Genomic DNA, 25,413 nt, shown 5'->3' with positions numbered 1-25,413 from the left:
TCATAAAATATACATTATGAAAAACAAAAAAATCAGTTTGTGAACTTCATAATTTTCACGACAGAGCAACTAAACCAGAAAGATTAAGAACAGAATTAAAATTATTAAAGATCTCAATTCTGTATACTTCTAAATTTCCATATCAATTTTAACCATGACAACATGCAAACTAGAATGAATCAAGTCTAAAATAAAATTTTAGCTCAGAATGTGAAATGATATTCTGTTTCTCTTCTAGCTATAGGTAACCTGTTAACATGTTTTCAGAATGCAGACTCCACAGTAGGTGACATCTTTTCTTTTTCTGTTCAGCTATATGAAATATTTAACACATTCAGTGGGCTTAGATGTATTTTGATTCTGGATGTGGTTTTATGGCTGAGTTGCAAACTTATATAACTGCCAGTGCTTAGTAGGTTCTATTTACAAGTAAGATTTGGAATAAAACTCACTCTCTTTCATGTGTATAATACACAGACTACCAATATACTACTTAGTGTTTAATGAATTACCTTCCTCTAGAATCCCATGTTGTAAGTGGCCATCATAGCCAATCTGTTGGCTGTTGACTGTTTTTTTTACATATGTCCTAAACTTTATATACAGATATGTAGTGTAAGATTGAACATTAATGTTTTCATGCTCATAAATTCCTGAATAGAAGAAGCAGGAGGGTAAGACGACAGAAAAGAGACATACCAGTACTCATTTGCTTCTACTCTCTTTTACCTACTCATCAAAAGCATGTCAAGAGAGAAAATGAAAAACATTATTTAGGTTCAACGCATATTTTGAGACTAAAGTGGACAGCCCTATGAATCACCTAAGAGTCCATTTATATGGTGGACTAAGGAGAGTCCTGGGAGAGAAATTTGCTGCCTAACTGAAGTGTATCAGGCAATAAGAAAGCCAACCTGCATTTTAAAATGCAGGAAGAGAGCCTGTACTTTAAAAAGGATTGGGGTGATTCTGTAGCTTATGTGTTTCTTGGATGTATCAGCAGGCCCAGCCTGCCCACCCCCAACACAGTCAATTGTCTGAGTGCTGTGGAAAGGAGAGCTGAGTGATGAGAACTACTTTGATACACCTCTAATCAAGTATATTAAAAAAGGAAAGAAAGGGAGAAACATATTTCTGTATTTTGCCACAGAACACTCCATACCCTTGGCACCTAATGGGCTTCAGTACACAGGATAGTTGTGCCCTATGGGAAAACTCCTCCCCTCTCCCCATATACAGTCATCCCTAGGAGAGGGTTCAAAACAGGAAATGAGGAAAATTACACACAGCTGCTACATAGTAGCTGACAAATTTAGTTCATGGGATGTGTAAGATATTTCCAGAGACCCCTAAAAACATAATGTAGGGGATTTTGTAAAGAGTTAGGGACCTGAAACAGCTAGGAACAAGAACAAGAAAAATACAGGTGAACTGATGTGGACTAGACAAGTGTTTTAAACTTAAAACATTTAAAACAGCTTTTGACTTTTAGTAGCTTAGTGATACTACCACCACTACTTGGATTCTCTAAATAAATTGCAAAGGTGAGCTCAGACATACTCTATACTGTAAGTGAAAAGCTGTTCGTAATAGTAGAGGCTAGAAATTATAAATTTTAAAATTCAACTTAGGTTATGACAAATTGTGAGGTGATAAAGTTGAATCCCTTCCATTTCTCCCTCCCACTGCTCCTACTTACTACTGACCATCTTCTTTCAAGTACTTCAAGATTTGTGTTTAAAAGATAAAATCTCAGTCAGCATGAAAGTTTCATCCTAGAAAATGTCAATGAGCAAAAGTTCACAAAGGAAGCAACAAAGGGGAAAGCAGTAACTATGTCACCAAATAAGCGGATTTTTCTTCATCTTTTACACGTCAGAAGTCCACTTTCTGATGACTGCCACTGTTATCTGAAGGAATTTCTCCAAACAGACCATGGGCTTTTAAGTACTTTTTACATTTCTTCAATTACCCTGTAATACTTCCAAAACTTTATTTCCTTTAAATGTTAATTACACCCTTAAAGGTTAGTTAAGTGAAAGTATTGAACCATAATGCCCTTTCCTTCTTGCCAAAATATAACCTTTCTTTTTTCTTTTATATCTCATTAAGTCATTTTAGTAGAAGAGCCGAGTTAGGTTTACTGTGATTAACTCTATTATTCCCCACATAAATGAATCAGGGCCAGTATTTCTTTTATTAATTTATTATTTATTCCTTTAAAATATATATTACAGTGTGTATATATAATTTTAACACATATTTGTATTTTATATAGAATTATATATCTGTATATACATGATATATATATATATAAAACAGAATTATTTTAACTTATGTTGACATATACTTTATTTCCTTTTTCATTATCTAGACATGAAATGTTTCCCCAAACTCCTGAATAAATCTCTGCGATCTTAGTACAACTCTCCCCCATTATACCTGGTCAAAAACCTCAATCCCTTAGTTATTCTACTTTATTATATGTTTTTCAATACTTTTTTATGGCATATGTCTCAAATTCTATGTGTATATTTCATATTCTTAAATCATATTTTTCTGCTCTTGTTCTTTGAGTTAAATGGCATACACTTTGATGCTGGGCCTGGTTCTATACTTATTTTGTGTTTCATTCATCCATTCAGCTAATATATACTGGCTGCCGAAAATGTGATTGCCACCATGTTACCACTAGAGATTCTAACCTCATGAAGATTATAGGTTGAAAAGAGCCACATATACTCCTGCCTACACAGTGGAACCATAATCAACATATGACTGACAGTAATTTGTGTTGCATTTGATCCAAAATATATTTGTCAGGTGGATATGCTATAATTCTCTCCTTTTGGTTTGAAATTCCTAACATTTCTATAACTCCTATAATAGCCTCTAAGAGCCAACTAAAATATATTAAAATGCTGATTAGTGGTCTAAAGCATTCAGGGGGAGCTTTTCTAGCCCTCTCAACAGAACCACTCTTTTTTAAAATTTTTTAATGTGTTACTTATTTTTCGAGAAAGAGAGAAACAGAGTGTGAGTGGGAGACGGGCAGAGAGAAAGGGAGACACCGAATCCAAAGCAGGCTCCAGACTCTGAGCTGTGAGCACAGAGCTCCACATGGGGCTCGAACCCACGAACTGTGAGATCACAACCTGAGCCAAAGTCAGATGCTGAACCAACTGAGCCACGCAGGTGCCCCTACAGAGCCATTACTTTAAAAAATATATATTAGTCAATAATAAGACACATAAGCATTGAAACCCTGGTGACAAAATTCCTGTCCTTGGACTATAACAACTTTGTCTTCCAAAGAGGCAGGTTTTGACAGGTTTCCTTCCTATTTAATCATCAATATGTCCCAGGTAAGGAAACTTTTCCTAAAGAAATTGTTCTAAATTCTTAGACTTAACATTAACTCCAGTCCTCTAAAAAGCTCATCAACTCTCCCAGGGTCAGGATCACCTCAGGGCTAATAATGCCAAACAAAAAGCTCCAGCCCTCACCATGGGTATCCAGCTTTGAGTTCCTTGTTTCTTTCATTTTTTTTAACAGACTATTTTTCATTTATTTTGTGAGAGACAGACACAGTGCAAGTAGGGGAGGGGCAGAGAGAGAGGGTGAGAAAGAGAATCCCAAGCAGGCTCTACACTGCCAGCGCAGAGCCCAATGCGGGGCTCAAAACCACAAAGCCATGAGATCATTACCTGAGCCAAAGTCAAGAGTCGGATGCTTAACCTCCTGAGCCACCCAGGTGCCCCTCAAGTTCCTTGTTTCTAATTGACAGTCCCACCTAGATTTCTTATCATTAAATCAAACTGAACAAATCTAAAGAAGAATTCATAGTCACTCTGACCTCTCATCCTTACTTCTTATCAGCCTCTCCTAATGGCTCTATTCTGCCAACAAGAACTGGCATTCTCTCCATCTTCTAAGCTTTCAAACTGGCAATGACCACTCTGTCACAAGTTCTGACAACTCTTAACAGCAAAATCTCTTTGGGTTCAACCCTTCTTTTACATTCTACAGCCAAAAATATGTAATTTGGATGTAAATTTTAAAAAATAAAAAATATCAATCAATCAATAAATAAAATGAATACTTCTACCACTTCCTGAGTAAAAAAAATATGTGCATGTAAATCACATGCTATTTAAACATTTCCTAATTTAAGTTCAACTAAATTCTTCAAAATGTTCTAGCTCTATAGATTAATGGAGATTACAGATATATTTACAACTTCTATAATTATAAAAAGAAAAATTGTGACTATTTTGTACATAAAAAATTCAATTTCTGCTAATGCCATGATCCTATTTGCAGAGAAAAGGTATTACTTTCTAAAAAAATTAACATGATTTACACTTAATCTGGAAGATAATTACTAACAGAATTCCTTTGATGTTAGTTATCTTCTATTTCATTGAAGTTCCACTTCGTACACAAAAATAAAAATTGGAAATCATATTAAACCTAAAAGGTGATCTTAAGAATTAAAAAAATAGAGAATATACAGAATGAATGACTATGAATATTTAATAACATGTGAGGTGTGTATGCCCATGTCTAGCTGTGATATATTCTTAAACATAATACCTATAGTATCCATGTTATTAATATTCTTGTATAGACTATATTCCCTTCATGTAGGTTAAATTAACATATTTCAATGCAATATAAAATATCTTCTCATTATAAGTGGCAAAACTGATATTCTCAGATATATAATAGATTCATATCCATTAAAATAGGTAACAGGTATACAATATCCTGTTTATGCTACACTCGGTTTTCATTAGATATCACTTTATCATGTCCATGACAAACTACCACAAACAAATGTGAGGATGCATTACTATTAAGTACTCTATATAGATGTTTCCAAAGCTGAGTATTACTACAACAGTCAATACAACTATCTAAGATAAGAGTAGAGTTTGAAGGGTGCTAACAGTTTAGAAGTCTTGATAGGAGAGTACTGCAATGCATTTGATGTTGAATACCTCAAAAGACTATCTGGAAATTTCATCTAACTGTACAGGGGTGCATACTCATGCTCTACCCAATCATTTAACTTTCCAAAGTCAGTGTTTCTCCTCCATGATTTGGGAGCATATGAAATGATGCAATTCTATGCACACTACGAAAATTAGCACACTAACAGAATATGCATATAGTTACACAAAACATGCTACATCAGAATGCTACCACTCCTATACAGTAAAACAATAAGATTTTTAACTAAGCAGAAACAATATTTGGCACCTGTGGAATGTAAAATACACTGACCTGAACATGGGGCGGAGGAGTAGTATCTGTTTGACCCAACTTCCCAATAAAAGAGTCATTGAGATACTTTAGAAAATACAGTATTTCTGTTTCTGGACGACTGGTTGGTTACCCTAGTTAGTTGGGTAGTCAAATTGATTACGGTCTGTCAATTCATAGAACACATAAAAATTTTAAAAGATTCCTTTTATACAAATCACTAATCCAGAGATATAACCAAATACTAAAGGCCAATGTTTTCTTAGGAACATCTACCAATCTCTACTGGTTTAGAGTTTTCACCCTTCAAGGCCTAAAACTTAACATGGTACACAAAGCCTAGTCCTTTCACAAGATGAGAGGGCAAATTCAATTCCTTGTGTAATTATAAAACTTCCCAAAATAATAACTCCAGTGAAAGGCTTACCATCAAGAAAAACACAGAGCCCACCCACAGAGAAAAACAGTACGGAATCTTGCCTGCTTTTGCCTTGACTCTGGGATCTAGGGTAAAGGTTTTTTTCCTTGGAAACCTCTAACCACAGAATAGCTCCCATGCAGGTTTTTGGCCACAACTAAACTACCTAGTTGTCAAAATATAAAACAACATCAACAATCTACATATATAATTATGCATAAACACACACACACACAAAGAATTTAAAGTGATTAGTCTTTGTTAGTGCTCCCAGATGTCTGGTAATAATTAATGCAAATTTCCAAGAAGGAAACTACCTTTAAACTTCAGTTTCCAAGTATTTTCACAGATAAATTTTAACAATCATTAGTTCACGATAAAAATACAGATTACACAGAAAGAAGCAAGAAACATTAGTAAGAGTCAGCAAAAACAAACAACAGAATTAGACCTACAAAGACACAAGACACAATATTGGAAAAAACAAAGAATTTATAGATATAAGAAATATAATAATTGACATTAGAAATTCATTTGAATAGGTGCAACAGAAGATGAGGCACAAGTCATAAAAGAATTAGTAAACTAACTAACAGGCCTTAAAAATCCAGTTAAAGTATAGTACAGAAAGACAAACTATGAGATGTAAACACAGAAACCTAAACGGAGTGAGAATGCGTGAAATATGCATATTAGAATTACAGAAGGCAACTATGAATAGCGAGCACTGGAGACAGATAATACTCTAAATAAAAATGGCTAACAATTTTCCAGCATTGATAAAATAGCAATCATTAAATTCAGGAAGCCCAATGAATCAGGATAAACAGAAGAATGAATAACAGAAATCTATACCAACACACATCATAATGAAACTCCAGAACACCGAAGACGAAAAAAAAAAAAAAAAAAAGATAAAACAATAGAACAGACAGGTTAACTCCAGGGAATGTTAATTTAGACTGTACCTCACTTAACAACAATCAAAACCAGATACTGGTGAAATAATATGTTGACCCTGCTGAGAGAAAATAATTTGCAAGCTAGAATTCTATATCCATTGCAAATATCTTTTAAGAACACGGATGAAATAAAACATTATCAAATACATTTTAAAGTGTTTAGTATGACCAAAATCGCAGTAAAGGTAGTTTAAAAAGAGGTGTTTCAGTAAGAAGGAAAATGATCCTAAAGGAAACTGTTATACAAGAAGGAAGGTATACACATAAGTTAAATATGCAAGTAAATTTAAGCAAACATGCATGGAACAGTAAACATATTGTTTAATTTAGGTTAAAAAATAACCAACATATGGAATAACAGATAAATTAGGAAGTGTCAAAAAAGTTTTTTGAAAGTTGTTCAAAATGATGTAAAAATGAAACACATGCCATGTTCAAGGATAGGAAGAATCAAATATATGAATCTCAATACACAGAAATTTGTCCAGTTTATGCAATTGTAATCAACTACTGCGACTGAATTTATATCCAACAATATTGGATTGTTCAATCCAATCATTTACTGATAGGACAGGCAAATGGATCATGTAATATTCATAGTATGTGACAATATACCTAGGAGTTAATGAAAACAAAATAGCTACACACATCAAAATGGTTAAATCTTTTTTAAAAAAAGTGAAAAATTTAGTAATAGAACATATATGTAATGTGATTCCACTCATACAAAAGAAAAAAAAAAGAGGACTAAACTAAACATATATTTTAGGGATACATCCACATGTGAAAACATAAGAAAGGCATGGGATCATGAGCCTAAGATTCAGAATAGTGATTTCTTCTGGAAAGAAGGAGTAAACAATAGGCTTCATAAATGTTGGTAATGTGGGAACATATGGTTATATTCTATTAATGCTATGTTTTTAACTGTACATATACAGCCAAATATTAGAGAAGTATCCCAAATGATCCTTTCGTAAAACTTAATTCAATTTTGTCATCAGATGTTCTTGATCACTCCGGAAGAGTTCACTTAAAAAAAATTTTTTAATGTTTATTTATTATTGAGAGACAGAGAGACACAGATCATGAGCAGGGGAGGGGCATGGAGAGGGAGACACAGAAACAGAAGCAGGCTACGGGCTCAGGGCTGTCAGCACAGAGTCTGAAGTGGGGCTCGAACTCACAAACCGCAAGATCATGACCTGAGCCGAAGTCAGATGCTTAACCTACTGAGCTACCCAGGTGCCCCAGAACAGTTCCCTTTTTTTTTGCCTTAAATCTTCAAAATTTAGAACTTAGGCTTCTATTCATCTGATTCAATTCAATACTGATTTCTTCTGATGAGCCACTCAGGAACATTTTTCAGTTGGTCATCATCATGTAGATAATGACTCTTCACATTTGCAATGCTTAGACATACTCTGTAGTTTACTTTTCTTCCAGAGACTAAATAATAACCCCTGGGGTTTAAACTTATCTATTTTAAACTTTAAAAAAATGTTTATTTATTTATTTTGAGAGAGAGATGGGGAGAGGGGCAGAGAGGGAGGGAGAGAGAGAATCCCACCCAGCCTCAGTGCAGAGCCTGACATGATGGCCCAAACTCACGACTGTGAAATTGACCTGAGCTGAAACCAAGAGTCAGATGCTTAAGCAACTGAGCCACTCAGGTGCCCCTCAAAGTTTTTTTTTCTTTTTCTAAGGAAAAAATAATTTTTGGAGTTTCATACCCCTTCAAATATCCCATCCATTTTGACATAGAGAACAGTCAATTGAGTTTTGGGGGAAAAAATGAGATAAGAGGCAATCATTTGATTCTGAACTACTCCAGCTTAGGCATTCATTTGTACAATGAACTAAGAGGAACTAGTCAAACAAAAATTGAAGAAAACCTACAACAAATCACATATTTTGTTTGAAATTTTTGAATACTACCAAAAGCAGTATTCAAATTATCTATGAGAATAATGCATAAAGTACATTTGGCCTGGGGCATCAATTTCTAACAAATATAAAGCAGAAACAATCTTCACTGCAATCCTCAAAAATCAACTGCTTTCCCAACTAGCAACATGTGTTAATGTTTATAAATATCCATTGAGCAAATTTTACCATCACTCTACCATTAAATGTAAAGGAATGGATTAGATTTTATGTAGAGAAGATCTGGAATATATACCAATACCAAGTAAAATGATTACTAAGTATTATATGTAAGACAATATATCAATATAGGGTGATCAAATATGTTTGTTATCCCGTGACTGGAATAGGTTAGGCAGAATTTACCAGTAGGGAATCTATGCTTCACTTCAGATAGAGTCCCACTCCAGGCAGTCACTCCTATGTGGATACTCACTCCAGCATCAACTAATTATCCATCCTCTGAAGGTCTGACCTCTTTATGACACTTTACTCAATGGCCCTTCTCAGGAGACTTGGACATAAGTTCAGATAAGGGGAGTCCATATGTTCAGGATATAAGAAGGGTATCTGGTAAACATTCCCAAACTCTTGTACAGGTAAGATCCACCTTTCTGTAGACCTGTGGCATGTTCCCTGTCCAAAGGGGAAGCATACCTTAATATTATATGCATCCTGCACAGCATCTGTTGTCTTTATACTATTCCACATGTTCTTTGTGGATTTATGGTACCCAATAAGAAAAACCTCCCTATGTGTGATGCTACTCATCACCAACAGAAAGTCTCTTCATCTGGAAATAGCAAGATTTTGTTTTTAATAACATGTACAACATGGAACTTTTATAAACTGGACCTAGTGCCTACTCCCTTTGGATCTAGTGTGCCAAAAGCACTGCCTGAAAGCACTTGGGTTAATGGAGACCACCAATATTCCCTTGGCCAAGCCACACTCCCCCAAAATAGTTGTGGTCAGGGTAAACTACATAAACCAGGGTAGTTTTTAACCTCTCACAAAAGAACTTTCAGAGCAGAACCATCTATGATGGAAATGTTTAGGAATAACAGAAATACACACCACTAATCATGAGTCTATATAAGTACTGTTTTATAATGTATGGAATCCTTGTGTCTACTTTCATAAAGGTCTTTAGTTCAAAAAAGGAAGCTGGAGTGGCTCTTGTAATTCTCAGAAACCCTTGGGAGATAACACAGACCTAAACAGTCAAGGAAAGGAAATCCATAAATCTAACACTAAGCTTAACATGGACTGCTCACCCCCTCAATAAGGTCCTGCAGAGAGGCTCAGTCTAGCAGTTTCACAATCTCTAATTTTAAATACCACCAAATCACATGACATAACATCTATCATATAAACCCAACACTATATCATGTATCTGGTTGTAAAAGAGCTAAAAAAATAACTGAAACAGGGAACACCTATGATGTAGTTTAGAATGTCAACATCATATGCAAAGATCGTTTTAAACAACCATTCCAAAAACCTATGAATAACATAGTCCAAATGGGCAGATGAAGAACGTTGAGCTCAAGGTGGAATAGAAAGTAGGGAAGGTTTCTAGGAGAATGTGAGCTTTAAGTAATATTTTGAAAGATGTAGAAGATACTGAAAGGATGAAAGGGAATGTGCAAAGGCATGGAGAAAAGCAAAGTTAAATCATGTACAGATCATTCACAATCAGGATTTTGAAGAATTCACCAAATTTTTGAGATTCACTAGAGATTTTCTACAATGTTCAAAACAAACAAAAACAGATGGCAATCACTGGTATTGCTTTTTGAGGGAAAAAATTAATTGATGGAAGAAAGAGAAAAGCTAGTCAAATCAAGTAAAATGCACTAGGCTGGCGGCAGCCTAAAGTCAAGAAACAGCTAGGAAACAATAGTTGTAAAATTACTGAAGTGATAAAAGTCTAGTCCTGTGGGAAGGGGAGGTAAGAGTGGATATAATAAATCTTCAGATAAAGGATAATTAGGAATGCTTGATGAACCAGGATGAGTTTCAGGCAGGGTTAAAGAGAGAAAGGATAAAAAGAAATGCAGAAAATAAGGAACACAGACCTCTATTTAGGGGAGAGAACAGAAATATGAGTTATTTTGGGGATGTTCTTTCAAATGATGGTTGAATGTTTAAGTGGAGAGTGAATTGTCTTTACTAAATAGCTAAATAGCTAAAAAAGGTGAGAGGTTTGGGCTAAGTAGATGTCCAAGGGACTCATCTATATCTGTGTTCTATTTTTTTATCATTTTACAGTTTACAAGTGTTTTCATTTATGCTAATATTTAATTTTTATAATAAAACAGTTTTATTAGTACACATTTTCCCCTGTTTATAGTCAAGAAATTTAAAAGAAGATAAGCGACCTGCCCAAGGTCAGAAAGATGGTAAGTAACTAAAACCCAAACAGTGCTTTTTTTCCCCAATACACTGAATGGTATTTTAAGAATAAACCACTGAAGAATACAAACTCCAAGGAGATGATGTAGTAATTAGTCACAGCACTCAAGGAAGAAAAGCAGACACCTTATTTGCTTTTCCTGAGAAGCAACTAGTTTTTCAACTCTATCCAAATACATATATTGAAGAAAAATAATAAAATGAAGGCCAAAAGACATATTATTTTATTCATAAAGCTGAAGGACTTCATTTCATTAAAAAGGATCCATCACACTGAATCCTTCATATGAGATAAAACAAATGATGGTCTTATTAGTATCTGAACCACACTTTCATTTTAATAAAATGTGGCTTATTAATGCAGAAACAGAATCTAATGTCCCTTATATTGCATTAAGTAAAATTAAGTCTTTATTTCCTGGCACCTAATTATATATTTCATAACACAAACAATGAGTGCCAAAGAAGACATTTATAATGTTTTCTAATACTGGAAGAAAATATTTTGAAGGATAATTTAGTTTCTACTCTGACTTCTGATGATAGACATTACACAAACTGTTTATTTAGTAAACTTTTTGTGGCTACTTTTTATTCCTGTCCAACTGTAAATTCCTCCAACCTCTTCAACCATCTGCATATCACAGCAGGGAAAAACACTGGTCAGACAATACAGGTCAAAAAAAAAATCAATGAAGTGGGCATTGTCTGAAATGAGTTGCGATCCAGATTGGCTATGTGACATAAGCCTCTTTGGGCTTCAGTTTCTCCTTCCACAAATATCCAAAGTAGATAGTATATCCTTCCACAAAATAAGGGAAATAAAAAATTCATAAAGTTTATTTTAGCCTTAATTTTTGATGGTCTCTAATTTTATCATCAAGATACAAAGACAAAAATTAGAGTATAATGTGTACAGTTTAGAAGATAATGACCACACCTGAGCAAATATATAATAAAAGAAAGGTTCCACAATTGAAAGAGAAGGAAAAAGAAGATATTTTAAATATTCCACCAGCTAGAATATGATAGGGATATCATATCTTTTCTCATCCATATTCTTTCTTACCTTTCCTAGGAGGTTATCCTGTTTGCCATCTTTTATGTAAAGGCATACTTCTTCAGGTTACACCTATATAATAAGTTTTCCTTTTCTTTGCTGTCATAGAGCAATCCCATCCTTCCTATTTCTGGCCAAACGAAAACACTCTTGAAACCACATTTTAGCATTGTCATCTAAGATTTTTAGCCCCTAAATATTATAGTTTGTGATTCTTTATTAGAACAAATACCCAAAGTAGGTATTTTTTAATTATTTGAAATGGATCACATCATTTCTGGTGAACTCTTTAATATAACAAATACTTCTACCACCAAACCTTTTAGATAAGGTCATGTTTTCAATTTCAAGTGTAGAAATACTTTGATTCCTACAAAATATTGTCTGCTAATACTCAAAATACACAATTTCACTAATAATAGATGATGCCTCTATTTCTGGAATTCCAGACAGCACATAGAGAGGGAAAAGCCCCAGGAGAATTATCATCCAGCTAATAATTCTTTCCATTAACATAGAAAACTGAAGGCTGGCTATTCAACTGAAAGTTTTGAAGGAAAATGTTTCAAACTACCATGCCTAACTGAACTGATCCCAATAACTCCAAAAGACATTTGTCATGTGACTACCATGTGACCATCACTGTGCCAGTGGGACTTTCATATTTATTATTTAATTTAATCCTCACAACAAACTCATCAGCTATTTAGAGCTTAATGACAATGGGCCCAGAGAGGATAGGTAACTTTCTTGGGTTCACAGGCCGTTTAATGGCAGGGTTGGGATTCAGATCCAGGTTTCAGACACCAAATTGGAAGACGTTATCACTATATTATTTGACTTAACCTAAATGACATATCAAAAGAAATAAACATAAGGTTTTTAGAATGCTTTAAAGTGAATTCTTCAGTATTAAGGCATTAATATAAAAGAAAACAATATAAAACCCACATACTATGTGATAAAGGAAACTCATGCTAATAAAGTGATAAAGTCAATGCACACTAATATGATTGCTTATATTCATAATTCATAATTAAAATAATTCAAAATTCACAATGAAAAATAATTATGGCCTACACTTTAAACAATACTTGAATAGGGGTATTTGCAACTTAATGAGAATGCATTCTGTCAGGATTTGAACATACACGAATATATTACATTCCTGGAAAAGAGATATTTTAATCACATGGAATCAATTTTCTTTTTGTTTTTGCCTATTCAAATGCCCAAACCTCTGTATTGAAATTTCTAATAAACATTGAAATTTCTAATAAACATTGAAAATAGAAACAAAACCACTAATTGGAAGCTTACTAAATTCTGAAACTTTAGTAACTATATTTCAGAAATAAAGGTAATTTTGAAGACGGTGATTCTCAACAAGGGACAATTTTGCCCCCAGGGGACATCTGTCAATGTCTGAAGGCATTTTTCGTTGTCATAACTGGTGGTGAGAGGCTGCTGCTAGCACCCAGGGAGTAGAGGCCAGGAATACTACAAAACATCCTACAATGTACACAATAGCATTTCACAAAAAAATAACTAAGCTGAAATATCAACAGTACCAAAGTTAAGGAACTCTTCTTAGGCATATGCTTTCAGCACTTGTCAAACACTTTTAAGCTTATTTACTGTGTAGTACTTAAGGCATACCAAAATGTAGATACAAGATGATGAATCTATGGGTCTATGGACCTACCACTGAGCTTAATAAACAGTGCTCAATCCCTCTTCTGTATTCCTTCCTGCCTCTATAGTTCATATTTATACATTACATAGGAAATCTAGAATTATAATAGAACATTGCAAAAACCATATGGTAAGTAAATATTTATTCCACATATATAGAACATTTTGATTACTTCTGGATATACAATTGAGAGGAAGTAGTTTTGAAGATATAATCAATTACAAAGGTGTTATAATTCATTAAATATATGACTAGCCAACAATCTTTGGATTCAAAACAAATTTATATAATACTAAAAAAAATGAATAGGAAGCTGGTAAAAAAAAAAAAAAAGTGTGATTGTTTGCCATCTGTTAGTTTCACTAAAGGTATTAGAGCCTGGATTCCTTGCCTCCATTTGTCTTGGGCTGAGGGACTTCTGTCTTTTGTCCAGAGGTAGCTTCATAACTCAAGTTAGAGTAGGGATTTGGTATAACCTTGCTTCTCATTTCCTAGTTCAAGGTCCTGAAAGTCTATGCGAGGAGAAAGATAGCACTTTCCAAATTCTATAATTTCAAGGGAATTCTTGGTCTACCACAAACATCACCTCACTTCAATAGGTCCAAAGGATCTTTAGAATGAAAGAGTCAGAATTTTAGTAAAGTTCTACCATGGCTTAAATTCTATAATGGCAGCAGAAAATATGATCTTTGAAGCCACATCTTGTTCAACTGCTAGTAAGACCTATCTTTTGTTCAAAGTGTAAATAGATTAAATAGTTTGCATTTTAAAAATACTTTATAATGCAATTACTATAGGAAAAATAATTGTTTAAAGCTACTTTTTCTTTCTTTGTAAAACAGTTGGTATCACTCGTGGATGATGATACAATCAATAATGGTGATGAATACTGGTATTCATCAATAAGAGACACAGAGGGGATGGAAATAAGCAGTCATCACATTTGCTTGGAATAGACATGATTTAATCAGCAGACTGAAAGTAGCAAACAAGGGTCAAAGGAAAGCAGCGAAGAAAGGGAAGAGAAAAAAAAAACAAAAAACACTTGACTAACCAGTTAGAAGCAAAAGATGAAAGAACAGTAGCTCAAGGATAAAAGTATTTTTAGATTGCAGTAGCATTCCATAAAGTAATTATGTATTCAATCATAATGAGAAATGGGAAAGAAATGCCTTCAAATGTTGCTGTTATTGCTAATGTTTCATTTTCCCTAAAAAAATATTGAAATGAATGTGCTTAATACAAGTTGTTATTTAAGAGAAAAATGTTTTCAAATTCTACAGTACTAATGCCATTATAGCCTTAACTGATGTACTTATAATCATCAAACCTTGTAAACTACATGAACACATGCAGACTCACAAGGCTGCATAAAATAAAGATGGTCAATAGCCGTGTAAATAGATCAATGATTACAAAGATGGATTGAGGAGACAAAAATGAGCTCTACTATTACACATGCATGAATTTCCTAACTATAAGAATAATTATACTCTAGAACTGTTTAATTGAGGGAAGTTGAAGAATCTTTTTCCCTGCAGAATCGATAGATACCCATCTATCTTTGATATCTTAGGAGTAGCATTGTCTGGAATCAGGACAATAGATCAGATGAGCTATGCTTTATTCTAATTATTATGTCATGACCCAATAAAAAGTTACATAATTCAAATAAGCTGTTTTGAGACATAAAGTAACATTGGAAAGACATAATCATGTGGCCACCTGTAGACCTTACACATCTTACAGTGCTTGACACTTGAATGGGTTCCAAAAGAGTAACACAGCCAGCACTGGTAGAAATTATCTGAGAGGAAAAAAGCAAGCTGGAATATTCCCATGCATGTATCACAGAAGGACATGTACAGAGGTATTTCTGTAGCTTCCAGGTGTGAAGGAGATGCCTTAGAGCCGTATTTCATTGAGGGGATATTATTAAGAAAGATTAGGGGCTTTATTAAAAAATATTTAAAATGAAAGAAAGTAAGGAAAGGACAGAGGGAGGAAGGAAGGGAGGTGAAAGGTAAAGGGGTTGGGAGGGAGTGGGGGAAGAGAGGGAAGGACGAAAGGCCAGAGAAAATGTAGTGGGTGGAAAATGAGACAAAAGTGGGGCACTGGATAGTTGCATTTCCAGAAGAAGTGCATCTGTCCTTTAAAAATAAGGGAGACAGAGACCAAAAGACATAGAACATCTGCTTAAGGAATAAAAGTGTCTGGTATGTAGTATGGATTGTTTAAAAAAAAAACTAAAAGAAAATAACTACTTTAAGTAAGTTATTGAAATTCAGGATATCAAAATGGGTATCCTTCCCGCATCTCATTCTCTTACCCATCATTCCTTAAAATTATCTCCTGTGCTGGCTATTGTGACATACCACAGTATCTGGCATTCTCCCTGACATGCTGGCTCATTTTGTTCTGATTTCTCTAACACCATCCATTCCCTCAACTTGGGTGCTCTATAGAAATACAGTCTTTAACCTTTCACTTGTCACTTTCCTTCCACTACATACTTTGGTAGATATCCACTATCCACTATCTTTGGTCCTCATATCCCAACAGACATTTCTTTGCAAATGATTCCAAAAATCCTATTTTCAGTCCTAATCACCATTCTGACTTCCAACTACATTTCAACATCTTCCCGATAGTGAATTCCATTTCTAGCTTACAGTTAGACCTTTTAAAATAAGGGAGACATTAGTATTTTTATTAATAATCTTAAAATTTTGGCATGTTCTTACTGATTAAATTATATATAATGTATCACATATATTATATATATATATATTATATATTGTAATGTATCATTATATATTTAATATGTATGTATAATATGTATAATATATGTATATTATACATATATATATATATATATAATATACATATAGTGTGTATGTGTTTTTAAGTAAGATATTCATCCTGCTAAATAACTAAAATATATTAGTTGCCTGGCAGGAAAGAGCCTAATAACCCATACTGAAGAGAGAATACTAGTGTTAACTCTCTGTGAGGCAGTATGTCCTTAATTGTTTTTTGTTGTTTTTGTTGTTATGAGGAGATAACCATCTCACGTGAACAACATACAATGATTATGCATGGATGGAGTTTAGCACAGTAATCAAATAGAACTTACATCAAAGTTAATCTGATGATACATATTTAATGCTATGCATTATCCACGTGCTGCATGGTAATTAGACACAAATTGTAAACAGCTCCTGTGAGCAGCAAATTGATGTTACTTTCGCATCACTGGAGCAAACGTTTTTGGGATAGGAGAGAGAAAGAAGCAGTAGTGATTCTAGTCTCTTCTCTTGCCTGAGGAAAGCAGTTTCCTTTGGGTTCTGGGAAATCAAATAATTGTTTCAATCCAGGACTTTCCTCCTTACCAAAAGATACTCTGATGTTTGATTCGTTTGGATAAACATAATACTAACTTTAGTAATTCACATGAGTCACTTATCATTTGTGCCTCATACCCAAGTGGCACAATTCCAATCATACGTACTATTAAATTACATGTTAAGTGGTTTTCTACTGCAAGAAGAAGTAAGAAAATGATTTTTCATTAAGGAGAGTAAGGAATGATAAGATATTTTAGAGTATCTGGCATTGAGAAGGAAAGCAATCTGGCTTGAAAAAAGTCCTCAGTGGGAAGCTTTCAACAAAAAGGTGGCACAAAAATGGTTGGGCAAAGGATGCAGGGGGTAAACACATGACTATATATATATATATATATATATATATATATATATATATATGAGCTAAAGGCTTAGAAAAGGCAATGAAAAGTCTGGAAAAAAAGGAAGAAATGAGACAGGCTCGGGTCAACTCATTCACAGGGAACAGGAAATAACATGGACACATCAGGTATAACATGCACAAAAGGAGCCTGGGAAGATCTACTCTTTATGATTCTCCATCACTCACCTTCCCAGAGTTTAATCCAAGATTTAGCATAATAATGTGATTTCACAAGCAGTTGCTTTGACTGCATAGTGGATAAAATTAAACCAGCAAATTCAAGAATGTAGACACAATTTAATGACATCTCCAAACTGTAAGCAATATGTTTCTCCCAACTGGACCAGGCTTATCCAATTTAAAGAGAAACAAATAGGTATTGTTTATGCTACAAAATAAAGTGAAACAAAAAAAATCCCAGATAATAAAATTCTAGATATACATTTTAAAAGCTTGTTGAATATTAGAGGGACATTCATAAGTGAGAATCTTTCTCTGGTTCTTACATTCCCTAAAGAGTTCAAAACATGACTTAAAAAATAATCAATGTTTTGAATTTTGCTGGCAAATAGATGCCACAGTAGCATTCTGCATAATTACATTCATTTTTTATTTACCAAAGTATGTGAATGAAAAATTACATAGTTTTAATGGGTAAAATAAATGGCTACATTGATTAATTACTCAAAATATGGTTCCATTTTACTATAATTTGATTATAGAGAAAAGACTAGAAAGCTTTGGAGTCAGAAATTTATTTGCCTTATTGTGCATTAAAATTAAACTATCCAATTAAGAAAAAAGAGGGAGAACTAAACCCCCTTAGGCTTCACTGTTCGTTCATTCTGACTACTGTGCAAAGAACCAAGGAATTTAGATAGGCAAGACAAATGTGATCAGCTCTCCATTTCTACTTAGAGAACTATGGACTTGATACTTGCACAGAAAAGAAAACTTTTTTTTTTTTTTTTGACTGTTCCACAGGGGGATTACTTATCAAAGGATATCTCTTACTAAGATTAACATAAGCATGTCATGATAGTAAAGAACCTACATAAACTCATTAAACCTTACTTTTTAAAAATTTTTTTAATATTTATTTATTTATTTATTTTTTTTTTTTTTTTTATTTTTAACGTTTATTTATTTTTGAGACAGAGAGAGACAGAGCATGAACAGGGGAGGGTCAGAGAGAGGGAGACACAGAATCGGAAACAGGCTCCAGGCTCTGAGCTGTCAGCACAGAGCCCGACGCGGGGCTCAAACTCACGGACCGCGAGATCGTGACCTGGCTGAAGTCGGACGCTTAACCGACTGAGCCACCCAGGCGCCCCAATATTTATTTATTTTTGAGAGACAAAGAGAGACAAAGTGCAAGCAGGCGAGGGGCAGAGAGGGAGACACAAATCAAAACAAGGCTCCAGGCTCTGAGCTATCAGCACAGAGCCGGATGCATGGCTCAAACCCATAAACCTTGAGATCATGCCTTAAGCCGAAGTTGGTCATTTAACTGACTGAGCAATTTAGGCACCCCTCATTAAACCTTAGTCTTATAGAGGGCGCCTGGGTGGCTCAGTTGGTTGGACGTCTGACTTCTGCTCAGGTCATGATCTCACTGCTCATGGGTTCAAGCCCCACGTAGGGCTCTGTGCTGACAGCTCAGAGCCTGGAGCCTGCTTCGAATTCTGTGTCTCCCCCTCTCTCTGCCCCTCCCATGCTCGTGCTCTGTCTCTCTCTGTCTGTCAATAATGAATAAATGTTAAAAAATTAAAAAAAAAACCTTAGTCTTACAGAAAATAGATTTATCTATATTTAAAACGTTTACATGAGGTAATCTGTAATGCAAGTCTACATTACGAAATGGAGGAACTTCCATATAGACATAGCCTGCCGAAATGACAGGCACTAGTTCTTTGAGATTTAGAGACAGTCTGAGGGGGGCAAAACTCTCACAGCACAAACTTTTCAGTCTTTTTAAAATCAAGGCAAACTTTATGGTTTAAAAACAAACAACAACAACAAGAAAAAACCTACAATGAGTATGCCCTTACTTATAAAATCTTCACAGTTCTTCCTTCCAGAAATTAAACCAGACAGGACCAGACATACAAATAATTTTAACAATAGGTTAGTCTTGTATAGTCCTTTATTCTACACTGCACTTTATTTGGTTTAGTCCTCAGAATGACCCTGTTTCTCATTTGTGAAAACAGAGATTTAGCAAGCTAAAATATTTGCTCATGGAAGGTAGAATAGAATAGAAAGAGTAATAGATTTAGAACCACAAGAGATCTTGTTCAGAATCCCAGCTCTGCTACTCTGCCACTTACCATTTACGTGACATTGAGGAACATCTCAAAGTCTCAGTTTTATTTTCTGTAAAATGAGGATAATAGTATGCACCTCACAGGATTGTTATAGGATTCAATGAGATAAAATATATAAAGTACTTGGCACAATTCCTAGCACATGTTACATGCTTAACAAAGAATAACATTTATCCACTGATCTTAAACAAGGTATTTAACCTCTTGACCTCTCCTCTTTTACATCCATAAAATGGTAATAACACTATTTACTTAACAGAGTCATTTTGATGATGAAATATATGCAATTTTATGTACAGTGAATGATAGGCAGAAACAAACCTAGAACTTATATCTTCTATGTTGAATACTTTTAAAAAAATGTTTATTTATTTATTTTGAGAGAGAAAGGGAGAGAGACCAGAGAGAGAGACAGAGAGACAGAGAGACAGAGAGAGAACGTACAAGGGGGAGGGCAGAGAGAGAGAGAGAGGAAGAGAGAGAATCCCAAGCAGGCTCTTCGATGTCAGCACAGAGCCCTGGATCTCATGAACCATCAGATCATGACCTGAGCCAAAATCAAGAGTCAGGACACTTAACCAACTGAGCCCCCAGGTGCCCCAGAATACTCTTACTGGCAACAAAGCTAGATATTCTTGATTCTATTACCAAAATATAGAAGAACATTTTCTCACAACTCCATTGAGAAGATAACAATCTAGAAATACCTGTGAAAATGAATCTTAAAAGGAAAATATCCAAGTTACCTGAATTAAGGCTTCACTCAACATGTCTTCATTAACCTCCAGAATGATGTTTTTTATATCTTCATATGGCATACGATATGATCCTAAGAAGATAGCTAAAATAAAAGTAGATTTTCTTAAAAACAGAATAACATCAAAATTTTAAAGACCTAATGAATACCTGATTCCCATTTTCATTGACTCAAAATATGAAATTTCTGTCACTAATATTAATCTATAGATAGGAACAAACAAAATTAGTTACCATTTGATGGCCTACACTACACATCTAGGCAAAATGGCCCACTATTTCAGGCTCTAATGTTACAGGTTGTGTATATCCTATATACAAATTATAACTCCTACTAATAACACTGATGACTATATGCATATGCATTTTAGATTGAGCTGGTATGAAATGACTCATGAAAAGCTAGAGATTTTATTTCAAGATGGCCTTTTAATCTGACATAGAATTTAATATGGAGATACTCAGATGCATACAACACAGTACTTCTCAGGAACAACAATAAAGTAACCAAGTACAAAAAAAATCACATCAATCTACTCTGAAATGCTCCCACATAAGAAAAAACTGAAGTGTCTGAATCATCATTGTTACCTGAATTTCTGTTGACAATCATGTGGTATACTATTAGTAGCTTTAAATGTTGAACCACAATTTCCCTTGTCAACTTTTTCTTAATTGGGTGTATAGTATGTCATACTGGAATAATTCAACAAATTACCCTGAGAAAAGCTTAAACTTATTCAGGAAGTAATTTTCAACAAGGCATTCCACTTTAACTTCCACTAACTGCATATCTGAATGAGAATTCATGCGTTCTTATCACCAGAACATGAATATATTCCTACGAATTGTTTTTCTTTTCTTTTTTTTTTTTTTTTTCGTGAAAAGGTCTGTATGATTTCACTGGTGCCTAAAGAAAAAAAAATGTCACTGTCTAGGCAAATGATTTCCTAGACATAAACACCAGGTGAGATCTCAATAATTTAAATAAATAATGTTGACAAATATCAACTAGCAATTAAGGTCATTTTTTTAAAGTACTGAACATCCACTTTATAAAGAAAACGTACTCTCAGGTAGGCAATGTACACATTCACAACAGCTATTAGGAGAATGCTTTTCCGACAGCAACATTCATACTCACAGGAAAATGATGACTTGTTTATTTTAATCTGATTCCCTATAGCACAACCCTTAACAAAATAAACTCCCATGGTATTTCTTTCCATAATTAGAAATGCTTGATATGTTGAAATTTCTCGTGCATAGTGTTTGAATATTCTCAGAATATAAACATAGTCTATCGTGGTTAAAAAAAAATGCTGAATTAAACACAGAGGAGAGTATATGCCAAAGTTAAACTTAAGGCCTACTTAAATGAAGATGGGTTTAACTGTGCTGCTGCTTGAGCAAAAGCATACTTAATAATTGATTTGTTGATGGCTTTAAGGTTCACTAACCAGTTTTAAAGTGCAGCGGTTACCAATTTAACCAGTAATATCACAGTTACTTCAACTATAAAGGCATAGTAATAAAAGGATTTGCCCAATGGGCCCAGTGAATACTCTGAAACTATCACACCCAGGCCTGGGCAGAAAGGGAAAATATAACACTCTTTTTAAGTCTGCTTTCTGTCTCACCCTGTCTTCTAACAGTGTTCAATTATCAATACTTTCCAAAGCTTTATTATTCATAAGTTTCATCTGGTCTATGTAAGGCTAAATTATGATGAGGGTCTCCATTCTGGCTGAATGACAACAAGGCAACTCAAGTCATGTTTACACAGAATCTAGTTTCTAGTAGATGCTAAATATACATTTTCAAGGCAGTTACAACTTTGTTTGTTTAAATATATTCAACAACTCCTCATCACCACCATCGCTACCACCACCTATACACAAAATATCACATACACAGATTCTGGGCCGTTTTGGGATCCAAAATTCTCAATTCTTTCACTTTCTTCTTTGCAGGCAGGGTCTTCTTTTCTTCTGAAGCTTCTACATTCTTTGGAACTAAAGGAAAAATATTGATTCATAAACAACAATGGCACTAATCCAAATACACAGAATAAATTAGTAAGGCATATTAAGTACATTAATAAAGCTTATGCCAAAAAAATCAATAAATGTGTTTATTTCATTAGTTCAAAGAAGAGGATAAACATAATAATACAGACCTATTTAACGGTTTCCCCACAAATTAAATATTAGCACTTAAGCAGAAAAGATAAGCCAAATAGAGCCAAAAATCAATTGCTACTTCTTCCCTAATATATAACACTAATTACTCCTTTACCATGTACCTACAGCAGCACTGGAATTAAATACATAGTAAGATCTCCCTAATTTGGACTAATTGAGGAGAAAGGCAGACATGCATTTATACTAAATTATGCTAAAATTTAGACATGTCTTTAATTCAGTGGAACTGCTTTGAAGTACCTAAAGTAACTTTAACTGCAAACAGGTTGCCATATAAAAATTCCTGCTGAGATTGCTTTGAAGAACAAATATGAACCATTTTCAAGTTGTACAACAGCACCATTTGCACACACATAATTAATGAATGTCAAAGATATGGTGTTTGAATAAGTTATCTTTGTCTCCAATATTTTTTTAGTACTATTTGCCTTCTTAGAAAAAAATATTTAGTTACAGTTTATTCAAAAGGTAACCCTCCAGTTTTGAACAGTTCAAATGACCTGAAACTTAAGAAGTAACAGTGCCAAGGAGTGGCTTTAGCACCCCCCCACCATAACCTCCATTAGCTCTATCCCAGACAAGCCATCACAAAAACCAAAGTAAAAAAAACAACGTGGCTACCTGCTACGAAAATGAAGCAAATCCCTAAACGCCTCTTAGACAGAAATTCCACACCTACAATTGTATGCATATTTTGGCAGCTTACGTCTTCTAATAAAAAAAAATAGGGCTGTAGGTAATGGGAGCATTAAAAATATGACAAAAAATAAATATATATATATATATATATGAGAAAAATAAAATATATTTTCTCAGTCAAGTAGTGATATGCTTTTGTCTCTAAACTCACGCTGCTAAACTTCATCATTGATTCACATGGCCATAATAATGCTGTTCATTACTTTTAAAAATACAATTTCATTTTGAGGAAATCATTTTTATCATTTTAATTTATCTGATTTTCACAAAAGAGATCACAAATGAGTTCCTGATTATATTTGTAGGAAAAGCAACACAAAACCACAGGATATTTTTGCTAAGCTACGTGTTCATAGATGTTAGCTTCTGGAAAATTTTCTATAAATGTGACAGAATACATAAAATTTTGTAAGTCCATTAACATTCCCTTTGTTTTAATGGTGTAAAATATGAGAAAATTAAATGAACTTCCTAGAAAAATAATATCAAATTAATTACATGAATAAATAAAGTTGTAGCATTTAGTTCTAAGCTTTAACAACATGTTCTATCTAAAGTGATGCAGAGTCTAACAAGACTACACAATTATTACACTTGAAAATCATGATCTCAGCTTTGCGCAGTGGCAGTATCATAGCCAATGAGGTTTATCCGAGGCACAATTATTGCTAATTGAAAATCATGATCTCAGGTAGTTTCTCCAGCTAATTAAATACAATAAAATTATTGCTACTTTTGAGAGAAAAATGGTTTTTAATATATGTCTTTAAAAACTATGACTAATGTTCCTCAAAGGATCTAAAAGCACAGTGTCTTTCCTATTCAATAATCAGCATTTTAATTTATTCTAATTTTCAAGCCACTCCCAGGTTAAGATAACTGTATATAAAGAAATGACAATCCAAGGTTCATACCCTTTGTTAATAAAAACAAAATCTGAATCATACTGAAATTACTTCTTAGAATCATTCAGAAAATTCTACCCAAAGAAACAGTCAAGAAAAGCATCCCAATCTCACAATATGCCTTAAACCCCACTATGAGAGACTAGTTAAACATAAGGATGTAAATGCTGTAGTATAAAGGATATATTAAGATTTTCTGTGAACTAACAAGACTCCTGAGTAAATCAGGCATATGTAATGCTCATTTTGTTCAATGACTTCATATTTTTGTTTTTTTTCATTAAAATATATTTCACCTTTTCCCCTTTTCAAATGAACAAGTTGTTTAAAATTAACATTAGAGACATTTTCTCAAATTGCGCTGAGCTGTGACACCTAAAGATTCAGGACATAGGAAGATTTCTAGAGTTCCTGCAATCATATAGGCTTATTAGAAATAAAGCATAACAGACTTGGAAGAAGATGGCGGCGTAGGAGTACGCTGGGATCACCGCGCGTCCTGCTGATCAATTAGATTCCACCTACACCTGCCTAAATAACCCAGAAAACCGCCAGAGGATTAGCAGAACGGAGTCGCCAGAGCCAAGCGCAGACGAGAGGCCCACGGAAGAGGGTAGGAAGGGCGGCGAGGCGGTGCATGCTCCACGGACTGGCGGGAGGGAGCCGGGGCGGAGGGGCGGCTCGCCGGCCAAGCAGAGCCCCGGAGTCTGGCCTGCAAAAGCGGAGGGGCCTGACGGACTGTGTTTCCACAGCAAGCGCGACTTAGCGTCTGGGAGGTCATAAGTTAACAGCTCTGCTCGGAAAGCGGGAAGGATGGAGGACAAAGGGAGGGAGAGCTGCTGAGCCCCCGGACGACAGAGCTCAGTTTGGTGGGGAACAAAGGCGCTCGCCAGCGCCATCTCCCCCGCCCATCCCCCAGCCAAAATCCCAAAGAGAACCAGTTCCTGCCAGGGAACTTGCTCGCTCCATGCAAACACCCAACTCTGTGCTTCTGCGGAGCCAAACCTCCGGCAGCGGATCTGACTCC

General features: G+C 34.7%; 1 protein-coding gene and 1 non-coding gene across 6 annotated transcripts in view; one reads left to right on the top strand and one right to left on the bottom strand.

Moving 5' to 3' along the window:
* The window catches only part of DIAPH2 (diaphanous related formin 2), a 995,484-nt gene that overhangs the window by 544,521 nt on the left and 425,550 nt on the right, over positions 1-25,413 (bottom strand). For all 5 annotated transcript variants that reach the window (XM_045470691.1, XM_045470696.1, XM_045470695.1 and 2 more), the window contains 2 exons: positions 22,492-22,593; positions 20,569-20,663 (listed from right to left, as the gene is read on the bottom strand). In XM_045470691.1, the coding sequence (XP_045326647.1) occupies positions 20,569-20,663; positions 22,492-22,593 (197 nt within the window). The remainder of the gene's footprint in view (positions 1-20,568; positions 20,664-22,491; positions 22,594-25,413) is intronic.
* LOC123595595 lies at positions 24,093-24,226 on the top strand. Its single transcript, XR_006711265.1, has one exon. It is a non-coding gene; the product is annotated as a U4 spliceosomal RNA (small nuclear RNA).

Source organism: Leopardus geoffroyi, chromosome X (assembly GCF_018350155.1).
Source record: "Leopardus geoffroyi isolate Oge1 chromosome X, O.geoffroyi_Oge1_pat1.0, whole genome shotgun sequence".
NCBI classification, from domain to species: domain Eukaryota; kingdom Metazoa; phylum Chordata; class Mammalia; order Carnivora; family Felidae; genus Leopardus; species Leopardus geoffroyi.
This window is presented reverse-complemented; position numbering and strand designations above follow the sequence as displayed.